The 11958-nt window shown below is 38.2% G+C and overlaps 1 protein-coding gene across 1 annotated transcript; it reads right to left on the bottom strand.

Moving 5' to 3' along the window:
• Nucleotides 1-221: 221 nt before the first annotated feature.
• Nucleotides 222-5387, bottom strand: LOC145995161 (uncharacterized). The gene is made up of 2 exons (XM_083131711.1): nt 5258-5387; nt 222-983 (listed from the first exon to the last, which is right to left on the bottom strand). Exons 1-2 carry the CDS (start codon nt 5267-5269, stop codon nt 315-317), a joined length of 681 nt encoding a protein of 226 aa, XP_082987837.1. The 5' UTR covers nt 5270-5387; the 3' UTR covers nt 222-314.
• Between the last annotated feature and the right edge of the window lie 6571 nt (nt 5388-11958).

The following is an 11958-nucleotide window of genomic DNA, read 5'->3' as shown; positions in this document are numbered from 1 at the left end:
GTTAGCCTAAAGAGGAAGAAGAGCAATGTCTGCATATTTGTAAATTCTAAAACTTATGGAAATTGATATTAGCGTTGTAGCACATCTACAATCTGTGGAATCTTAACAGAATGTAGTGTAGGAGCGACGGCAGCAATTTAGCAATTTAGGTGGGTAATTGAAATAAAATAAGTTCATTTCTTTATATTTTATTACACGTCAATAAATAATTTCAAGCGGTGTAGCTGTTTTCATTCCACGGAATTAAAGCTTTTGGTGCTCCATGGCCACATTATACCAATGAATCGCTTTTGTTTTTGGGCTTTATATAGATTTTATGCTCTTTCCACGCTTACGGATTCTGACTCGGTATTATCCACAGCTCCTAGTGGAAGTCCCGGAGGAATGGCTTGGATCTTGGGATAAAATCCTGCTGGCAAGTTTAGGTCCTGGAGTTCACCGTCGATCTTGTTGTCCTCAGGTGCGGCATCCTCTGGCTTTTTGACATCGTCGCTGGAGACTATCACAACTGGGGTGCCAATTGAATCTGGATGAATTATATTCAATGAGGGTAGAGAGAAGAAAGCAGGATTGGCTATGAAGAGATTGCTCAGTGGGGATAAGAAACGGGTCACCAGAGGAGTTGTAGTCAAGGATATGGTGTAGGTGAGGTTGTTGACGCCCAGCTGTTGTACTGGAGCGAAAGGAACATGGAAGGTTGTAGGAACTTGGACCACCGTTTTGTTTTCCTGTTCTTTAGTGGCGTTCTCCACGGGGACAGCTGGGGGTGGGATGGCAGGGCTGGAAAAGGCAATGGGTGCCGCCACGTTCTGCTGGACCACAGAGCTTATGGCAGATCCTTCGACGACGCTGTAAGCGAAGTTGCCTCCATGCTGATAGGACTGGACTAGCGCTGTTCTGGGCACAGGAACTTGAATGAAGGCTGGAGCAGCTATTAATCCTGCTTCCGAAATTGAATAAATGGCGCACAGTATACACAAAACCTGTAAATAAAAATAATACAATTCTCAGTCTAAGCTTCTGTGTAAATAATGAAGTTTATGAACACTCAACGGAAAAAAGAAACAGTAGGCGAATTGTCCGCCACCATTTTCAGTCAGTCTGTTTTCCACAATGAAATAAAAACGTCAATTATCAGAGCACATTACCTGCTTCGCATCAGCATAATTCAATTTCTTAAAACAACACAGGATGTATTGATTGATTTGGTTTATTTTACTTTTCTGCCACTTTTGGCTAATCGCGAAGATGATGATGAGTGATGATGTGCTGAAATTGAAATAGTGATGGGCAGTTTTCCCACTGTTATTTTTTCAGTTGGCTGCACAAGTAGTAAATTGCCCATCAGTGTTTTCGTTATTTTTTCTTCCTCATTCTATATGTTTTTAGGTAATGGAATTTTACTTACGCGGGATCAAAAGTTTTTCTGTGCCAAAACGACTGTTTTCTTTAAGTTCCTTAACTTTACATTGTAGAAAACAGAATCTGTGAACGCCATGCCGGACAATGTGCCTACTATTACCTTTGTCTTTGGTTGTACGTTATTTGTGCAGGGCCATACATCAGTAACGCTACTAGAAAAAAGGTTAGCGTGGAGACATAATTTAGGAGGGTGTCGCATTTAGTATACGCCTAAGAACTATACAGAAATGCATTTGGGCTTAAAAAGCATTTATTTAGGTTTTTTTTTGTTTATCCGTTGTGGGTGCGGGGTTATCGTCCTCTGCCTCCGATATTGTCACATATACAGTATATACCCGAGATTGAATGAACAGGGGGGGGGGGCAAGGTCAGTGACGTGCCCGGGAGACCCTAATGTGGGTTGTAACCACCCCAGGCACCCAACTTTCCGAAAAGTCAGGTTAGTGAAAATATATATATTTGCAATCATTGCTTAAATGCTTGAATGCACGCTAGCCAAGTATATTTGCTGCAAAACACTTAGTCAGTAGCGGCGATTGTGTGCCAAAACTGGGCGGGGGGGGGGGGGGAGGGCATTTTAATCGTTCTTGGTAAACAAGGCTTAGCATTAAGAAGCCATAGTTCGGGGGCAAAAAGTTTATGGGGGGTGCTGTCAATTCTTCTTAAGCTCAATGGTAATACTGAATTACGGTACGATAAACAAAAATTATTCTTGTGTAGATGCACTTGTAAATTTTCAGAACCGATCCTTTACTTTGATCAACACAGCCTTCGCCTTCAACGCCACCTGCTTTATCAGATTTCGTTCATTTTGAAGGCAGATTCCTGATATTGCATAGTCTGGAGCTCGTATGCTCACTTTTTCCACCAATATTCTAGCTCCACAAAGAAATCTACCTCATTATTCTAAAAAAAGGCACACTGCTCTTTAAAAAATGACTTCGTAAAGGGCTATCGCGCTCGCGTCAAAAATTCCATGTAGGCCTTCCCCCCAGGGATAAAATTTATCCAGAGGGGGGAATTTCCCCCATACCCCCCTACAAATACCACATTGCATATATCGAATTCACTCGCGATCTTCTAACAAATCATACTGGAAATGCAACGAAGGATGTCGCGCACCTATTATGTCTGCCTAATCTAACATTGTGTTTGTACTGTGTATTCTTATGAACATGTATCTGTATTTCTGTCATTAATGCATTAAACAATGCGACAAGGCTCCCCTTCCGAATCCACACCTGATTATTTGGCCTTTTACTTTCACATTTCCCTTCACATTCAAACCATCTTTTAAACTTCCTTTCTGGCGCGCGTTATCACTTGGGTCAATAAAACAAGTTTTTCGGTACTGGGTGAAAGGGGAATGGGCGAAACGGGAAAACACGACTGCATATGTATACATTTTGTAAACTTACTTTTTCGAAGGGGGAGGCGCGGCGCCCTTCCCCTGTAACCATTCCTTGTGAGGGTTGAAAGAAGAGACAGCTTTGGCATAATATCTTGCTACTTTTTATGCTTTGTTGCTAGTGTTATTTTTGGATTCTGAATTCTCCAACCCCTCTTTCAGCACGCCCTTGATTCGAGTGATTAAATTGGACAAAACCTACGTTGTAGGACGTAATTAACGGTATTTTAAGAAAATTGTTAGTGAAAATGTTTTCGATCTCGCCACCAAAGTTTCCCGGTTCGAGTCGTGGTGTAGGCAACAGTGTTCTTTGTGACTGTTCCTTCATCAATTTCATCTCATCCTCATCGCCACGATTAGCCAAAAGTGACGGAAAAGCCATTTAAATAATGCACACACACATACACACACACAGCGAGAGTGTTAGCAATTTAAATTATGTATGTACGTTTTACGCAAGATTCATTCACGAATTCTGTTTGATAGACCATCATCAAACAGATGGAAGAATAAATAATAAGCCCAGGATATTTTGTAAAACATAAAATTTTGTGAACGTAAAATCCTCTTCTTTTTGCCTGAAATAAAATAAAAACATGTTCGATTCTCAAGAACAGAGAGAGCATGGAGCGAGTTCTCAATTGTTTGATGTCAACAATATAAATATAAAATTCTTGTCCTCGAGGAATAGTGGTGGGCGAAATGTGTAGCTCCACCCATGGGCATGGTCGAATGTAAATTTAATTAATAACGAGTGGATATATTTGAGATCTTGCCATGGCTTTTAAGGGTGTGAAGAATTGCTTCTTGAACACTCTGGGTGGGGCCTGTCCTTGCAAAGTGGAATTGCAAAAAAGCAATCTTTGAATATTATTTGTGATATTTCATGTATAATTTTGTACAAGAGGTAGACATTTATTTGAAGTTGTATGTATATTGTTATAAATATTGCGAATGTGTCTTTCGTATATTAGCAGGGCTCGAACTAGTGTGCTTATGCGAGTATTTGTCCAATAATAGCTTTCGACCCACAAAAAACGCTTGATGTTACTCGACATTCACAAGTCCTTTTCAAGAACATATTCAATTTGTGGTAGTAACATTATGTAAAGATTCCGATGCTCTTCATAATCAGTTTACTTGACCTACAGTTAACCACTTTGTGCCTTCACCGGGATCCCCGACTCCTAGGTACTAGCACCACCAATGCCTAAGAGGTAGAAAAACGACGTGAAATAGCAAAATAGATTTCTTCCTCTGCCTCCCAACTCAATTCTCTCCTGTTGTTATTGACATTCAGCGGACAAATAAGCAAATTCACTGGCGGTTGGCAACAAGGATGTGTAAGCAATGAAGCCAAAACAAAGCAAAAAAATGTAGCACGTGGCCTCTTTGTAATCCAGTCTGGATGTACCAAGAAGAGACTTTATACTGCAATCATCACCAGGTTTTTGATTCCAGGGTTGGATTTGTTGGGGGGTGGAGGGATTTTCACCATCCCACCCTCTGGATATGAATGACACATCCCAACTATGGATAATTATTTCTCACCAACTGGATATGTAAACTGTATTTGGTCTCCCCGATGGCGTAATGGTAACGTCGTCGCCTTGTAATCAAGAGGTCCCGGTGGAGGCACATGGCACAGTGGCTCGGATCCCACTTTAAAACTGTAGGTCCAGTCAATCAATCAATTCATGCAAACTGTATTATTTAATATATCATACTTGCAGAATTCTAGTATTTTTTGTCTTATAGACACATATAAATATACACATTATATCATAATTCATTTGAAAATGAATGTCGCTCATTTAACGTTGGCAACACTGATACATTGATATTCATTTTTTGTTTGTTTCTGAATTAATAAGTGGACCTCCACTGCATTTCTTCGATGCAGTTATGTATGTTGAAATTTTATTTTTTATGTAGTTTGATCTTAGTATTTAACTTAGAATGGTGTTTTGTGTTCCATTTGATAAAAATATTAGATTTTCAGCAATTAACGTCCAATTATAAGCATGTGTAATATGTAGGTTAAAAAGATATTACATGCGAAGTTTAAAATTATGGGAATATATTTTTCTTGGGAGCTATTTGCAAATACCTATACGATTATTAAGATAGTAAACCCGCTTAGTCCACCCCACCATTTTGCAGACTAACGAGGCTATGGCGTCTGGATTCACAGCCACTATAATCCTTGTATCGTCCATATATTTTTTATTGTTCTTTAATCCATTTCATCTTACCATTCATTCTCATCTTCGCGATTAGCCAAAATAGATAGAAAAGTAAAGTAAAATCCATTAATCAATCCACCCACCCCCTCTGATAAAGTCACAAATCGCACCCTGTTAAATTTTACCGTTACTTAAAATTACACACTGCAGACATAAGGAGGCTTAATTGTTTGAGACTTACCTCGCTCAACATGTTGGTTTTTCCACTCTCCGGACCAGAAGTCCTTCGTCTAGCACCAGGATACAAATTCTTTGCCTCGTGTCTAGCTGGTCTTATTTAAAACAGTTTGCCGACATATTTGTGACCACACCCCCTGGCTGCATGGCCAGGTTGCTTAACCTTGGTGCTTGCTTTTATCTCCAACTTGCGATCACCTGCGTTCATTGGAGAGAGAAAAAAACGGAAGGACCGTTTTCCCGGTAGTGTCAGTAAGCGTCGTCCAATGACGTCGTCAATTCACTGAAGAATGTTGTGCTGTCAATTGAGTTTCTGTAAATTGATCGAGTTTGGTTTCGCTTGCGTATTTGTGACCAATAAAAGATCATTAGTTCCTGAAATCCTATTACACTTTAATGTTCCAGTAAAACTAGTAAACCTGATCCAAATTACACTCCAGAATACTAGGGCCAAAGTGAAAATTAATAATGATCTTGCTGATCAGTTTGAAGTAAATTCGGGAGTGAAACAAGGTGACCCTTTGTCAGCACTTCTATTCAGCATTGTAATGGATGTGATAATATCCAAACTTGAAATAAGAGGTAATATCTCTACCCGATTAAAACAGCTATCTGCCTATGCTAATGATATATTAATAATGGCAAGAACAAAGCAGGCCATGATAGACACATTCATAATGTTGAAAAATTAGGCAATAAAATATGGTCTAATTGTAAATGAAAGTAAAACAAAATATATGAAATGTGGGAGGAAACCAAATAAAGAGAATAAACTAATAATAGACACAATGAGTGTTGATAATGTTGAATCATTTAAATACTTAGGCTCAACTGTGAATACCAATAATTCAATAGAAGAAGAAATAAGAGAAAGAATTATAGCAGGAAACAAAGCTTTTTATGCAAATAAAAAATTATTACAAAATAATCTACACTCAAAAAAATCAAAACTTAAGTTATATTGGACAATTATTAGACCAGTGACAACATATGCCTGTGAAACATGGGTCCTGAAAGATAGCTTAATACAAAAATTACTTATATTTGAAAGGAGAATATTAAGAAAAATATTTGGCCCCTCCAAATTGAGAGATGGTTTCTTGGAGAATAAAAACAAATGGCGAGTTAGACCAGTTGATTAAGCATAAGAATATAATTCGATTCATAAAAGCCCAAAGATTAAGCTGGTTAGGTCATATCGAACGATTGTCTAATGAGAGAACAGTCAAAAAGATATACAAATGGAAACCATTTGTTAAGAGGCCAGTAGGTAGACCTAAAGTTACATGGGAAGATGATGTTAGAAACGATATTAGAATAATGAAGATCTCAAATTGGAAGAAGGATGCCCAGGATAGAATTAAATGGAAGAAAATTGTTGAGCAGGCCAAAACTCATAAAGAGTTGTAGCGCCAAATAATAAGAAGATTTGTGACCAATAAGGTCCGGATTTTAATGCAATTACATATTTTTTCCCTTGTATATAACCGTGCCTGTGAAGCACAATGTAATAATGATGCACATAAATTTATTTTTTTAAGTTTTTTTCGGTAGTATAACATACAAACTACAAGAAAGGAGTGAAATTCCACCTTTTGATGGCAATTAATTCGAAATTATCGCTTTGTTCTTGTAATTTCTATGCTTGCTGGAATGTAATTTTTCTATTGTCACATTAATCCTAATTTTCACAAACTGTTTGTTTAGACTTTCAAGAATGCATGATGTGCAAATCTTTGATTAATTCATTAATTTGTTTACATAGATTTTAAGGACGACTGTGAGGATTTTGTAAAATTTAAGTTTGAATTACGAAATTTTATAAAAGATTTTTCGAATTTAGTAGTCGAATCTATCATGCCAGGACCAATACGAAAGTACAATTTGAAGTTGACATACTTGTCACCTATCTAAGAGAAGATGGTTTAGTGAATTGTTATCCGTTTAATCAATTTTAATATTATTTGTGCGAATTAGACGCAATCCCTATTTTGGTCATGTTTCATGTCGTGAACATACGTTACAGTAAATGTTTGAGAGTTTCTTGCTTTTTCATTCTTCATATTTATTATTGGCCTCGGTGGACAAGGTTTCCCGTCGGTGGAGACAATCTTTGGTAAGTACACTTAATATTGATTTATAGGGTGTAGGGTATATTAACTCAAAATGGATATTCCCGTTCAATTACAGAATATTTGCATAAGGAGGTTCCATGGTTGCGCCAAGAAGTTATTCGACACTGAAGTTCGTTTGCAGAAGAAAAGTTGCTTACATAACATAATGATTTGTCACCCTCAAATGTTCAATATGGTCGCACTAGAAAAGATACGCTCGAATCGCCATCTGTCCTGAATTTTTATATTTATTTCGAGGCTACAAAAATATATAGGTATATACACAGGTTTTCAGCTACAATTTTAAACTCGAGACGAGAACACCCTTTTAGACTTTCATATGATATTTGAAAAATTCAACTAAACCAAATTTACTGTACTATGCGACATCTTCAGACACAACAAGCGAATAAGTCACGAATTTTGTTTATAGTAGGGGAGGGTGGGGCAAGTGAGACAGGTCGGACAAGTGCATCCACCCTAGCTAAATTGTAGACCATGATACGAAATGACTCCGCAACAAGCTAGAAGGTGTCATGGAAGCTGGAAAGGTTGTGTGCGAAGAAGTTGTACGTTCACTTGAAAACTGACGATTTTATAGGTATATATTTATTTTCGGTGTTATCTTTATAAGTACTATTATGGTGTATACAGAAGTCTATATTCCATTTCGTCAATACATTTTAACACTTGTAATATATTTATTGCATAAATATGTCTTTATGAACCTCATACTGGCATCCGGTGAATGTATCATTATTAGACACGCATACAGGGGTCAAGTAAATAAAACGTGTGGGGTGGGGTAAGAGCGTTCACCTAGAATCTTAGACAGTCGTCGCACTTATTCCAAGTTTGTTTGATTCACTGGCAGGTTATTGTCCGTTGCGTTAATAGGCCTACTGTTAGTTTAATTTTAACAACAATGCCCTCATGTGTATTGAGCAGTATGCATGCTAAATTTTTAATTCTGGGGAATGCCCCACTAATTCCTTTTGCAAGTTAATTTTGCTGTCTGAAGGACTCCCAGCACATTCCATTAATCTTGACACATGATTTAAGTGATTTAGAACGTTTGTCTGGTGAAAGTTATGCCAAGTTTTATTGTTCAATTTCTGTATCTGGCTGGTCTCATTTGCCCCACCCGGTGGGGCAAGTGCGTCCACATGCAGACTTGATTTATTTAATTTTTTTAACAGAGAAGATAATTCTTTTTTTGTATTTGAACTAGATAAAATTGTTCATAACTGTTTTACGTGTAGCGTGGTTAAAGTTCGTTTCTTCTCAAATAAATAATATGCACACTATAACCTTTCTTCTGTTAAGAGGTCTCACTTGCCCCACTCTCTCCTAATTACAAAATCAATCTATTAGATCTGGTTTCCCCGATGGCGGAGTGGTAACACCGCCGCCTTGTAATCAATGAGTCCCAGTTCTGTCCCCGGTTGAGGCATATAGTGGTTCGAATTCCACTTTAAACTGCAGGTCCAGTCCTGATTAGCCTGTCTGTGCGTGAAGTGAACTTACAACCAACTTTTCTTGTTTGCCCTGCGGTGGTTCTGTGCGGGACACACCTAGCTTGCACCAAAGGCCAAAAGTAAATGCTAAGAGCTCTAAACCTGGCCCTCCGAACCTAAAATGTTGCTCAGGTCTAATAATGTATATGGGCCTCACGCCGGGACCCCCCCTTTTCCTGCGGTGAGTGGTTGCATACATTCAGGAAACGTTATGTATGCCATAATGGCCTCTGTAAGGCGACACACTGTATATGTTGTTTCTGCTAGATTTATTTCGAATTCGAACAGATATCTGTCTGCAAGTTGACATGAACTCTGCATGTGGGTTTAGCCCTATTAGACACATTGCTTTCTGGTGAGGATGTGAACGCCAGACAACACATGGAGAAGTCGTCATGTGTAATACGAACATAGAAAATGTTCGCTTACTATTAAATCGTACAGTGTTATATTACGTTATGAGAACTTATTAAACTATGTTCTTATATTCAGCATAGGTATTGAAGTTAGTCATCTTACAACAGGCAAGCCATTGATGCTAATCTGCAGAACTTTCATGTACTGGGCCAGTCTCTACAATGATCAAGTAGCTATTGTCTTTCTTTCATCATTATTGTTGCTAAGAACTGTATTCATTTGTAAGTCACAATATAGGGCTACAGCTATCATTGGCTGCCTTGAACTGGCTTTCAAATTACAAAACACGTAGTTACTACGGTTAAAAGCAAGCAAAAATTAAGCAAGTCCCTAGAGCGGTCTAGTAGTTTTCAGTTTCAATGTCGCCTATCTCCGTGGCGGAGTGGTTATCACTAGGGCCCGGGACTTTATGTCCTATAAAACTGCAAAATATGTAAGTAATTATGTCATAAAAATTGAAAAATATGCCATGAAAAATTCAAAATATGTCAGAAAAAGGCAGAAATATTTCCAGTAAAGCAAAAATATGGACAACAGTACTTTCGAATCAGAATCTTCCAGGAAAGGTCGACTAGGGTGAGTTATTAAATGAAGTAAAAATTTCTTTAACAGAAGAAAGCAGTGGGAAAACACTGAAAATATTTCATTTCTGGAAACTAAAGCATAATTGGGAGCTCACTACAGCTCTGGTAAATCTGACTGATTGTTGTGAGAAGCGAAAAAAAAGTAAAGAAATTAGAACAATTGAAACTTGTTGCAGCGAAAACTCCATTTACTTCCATTATAAGCAGACGAATACCAAGCACCGGGTCCAACACCAGCGCCTCAAGCGGATCATTTTCGAGTGGAACCAGCCAGAGAGCGCAGAACCGTGCCGTTTTCTACACTACGTTATTCAAGGCGCTGTAGTACAGAGTCACAAATATTGACTTTTTTTATTGAATATTCACACCAGTAAATAATATGTTTTTTCTTGGTAAGATGAATGCATCGCTGATATGTTCGTCTCGCTCACCTTTCTGTAGTCAAGTGACTTGGGCCAGTGCAAATAGTTCCGTAGAAACAAGGGGTTATGACAAGTGATTATATTTTGTGTACTATTATAAATCAGATGGTGGCCGCGGTGGCTCAGTCGGTAACGCGTCTGACTACCATGCTCAAGGTCCCGGGTTCGATCCCCGGCCGGTTCAAATCCGGGAACTTTTCTAACGATGGAAGCGGCCCCGGCGCCCACCCAGCGTCGAATAACATGGGTACCTGGGGGAAACCCTGGGGGGTAAAGGCGGTCAGGGGCGTGATGCTGATCACATCACCCCCACTCACGACCGGATCAAGAAAGTGTGGGGCGTTACCCCCACACCCCCTATACGCCTTCATGGCGTGGTGCTATGCACAGGGGAACACTTTACCTTTTTTTTTTATAAATCAGATTTTTAAGCTGAATATATCATGTTTTCTTCAAATATTGGGACCATTGATCCTGATCTGGCGCCGTCCTTACAGTAGTAATTCTGTAAATACATAATTTGAGTAAATGAAATCCTCTATTTATTTATGATTTTTTACAATATATAATTTTCCAAAAAAATTCGGGTAATTGTTTACGAAGATGTTCTTTTCCACAAATGACAAAGGAAAGTTTATCTCAGCTACGCTGCCAGTTTTTCGAAGGAAATCAAGGTTAACAGGTTAAGTGAAAAAAGCTTGCAAGAAGTATCATAAATTGTTCGGGACGTACAAAATTTTGCCCTCCGGCTGCAACAAGAAAAATGGTATTTGATGATTTAATGTACAAGTCTACAAAACTTTAAGGCGAACAATAAATCCACGAACTGCACATAAAACAAATTTATGAGAGCATACAGTAGTAATACATGCCATTACCGTTGAAATTTCGAAGTACTATACTAGCCTTTCTTCGCGACGAACTAAAATAAAGACATAAACAATTATGTTCCCTAATCCATTCCACGCTAAATGAATCATGAATCGAACATCTGAGTATAAAAGCACATATTAACAACTTGGTAAAATTACAGAAGGCAATTGTAATCTGTGAAATTGCAGGAGCGACAGTAATCTGTGTGAGCAAAGCATCATTTGGTTCTGAAGGTTTCATTAGACATTGTTGGCTGATTGAGAACACATTAAAGGATAACATTTGGTACAGAGTGCCTGACATCCTGTGTATGAAAATCTTTTAACACTGAACTCATAAGAGAAAGGAAGAGATAATTATACTGTCCGGCAACACCTAGAAATGAAGTTAATATGTGGTATGCCCTCCTTTTCATATGTGCACGATTCACACCTATTTATCATAAGAAGCTGTACCCTGTACGTTAACCGTGTCGCGCTACAATATAGTATTTAATAGTTAATACATAGATAGCGCTACCAATATTTGAATTGAAGGAGTCCAAAATAAACGCGTATACTTATCAAAATTGTAGAGAGGTGACCACTTTTAACAACATATTACTATTGTGGATTAGTTAGTCAATAGTGACACAAATAACAGTGACACAAAATGAATTCAGAGGAATTTATGATAGTCATACCACAGATAAAGATATACGTATAAGTGGTCATACATACATGTATTTTCTTATTTGATAGTTGATCAAAGTATGGACATGTGATTCGACATATTGATC

This window comes from Lepisma saccharinum, chromosome 11 (genome assembly GCF_977018435.1).
Source record: "Lepisma saccharinum chromosome 11, izLepSacc3.1, whole genome shotgun sequence".
Taxonomy (NCBI): Eukaryota; Metazoa; Arthropoda; class Insecta; order Zygentoma; family Lepismatidae; genus Lepisma; species Lepisma saccharinum.
This window is presented reverse-complemented; position numbering and strand designations above follow the sequence as displayed.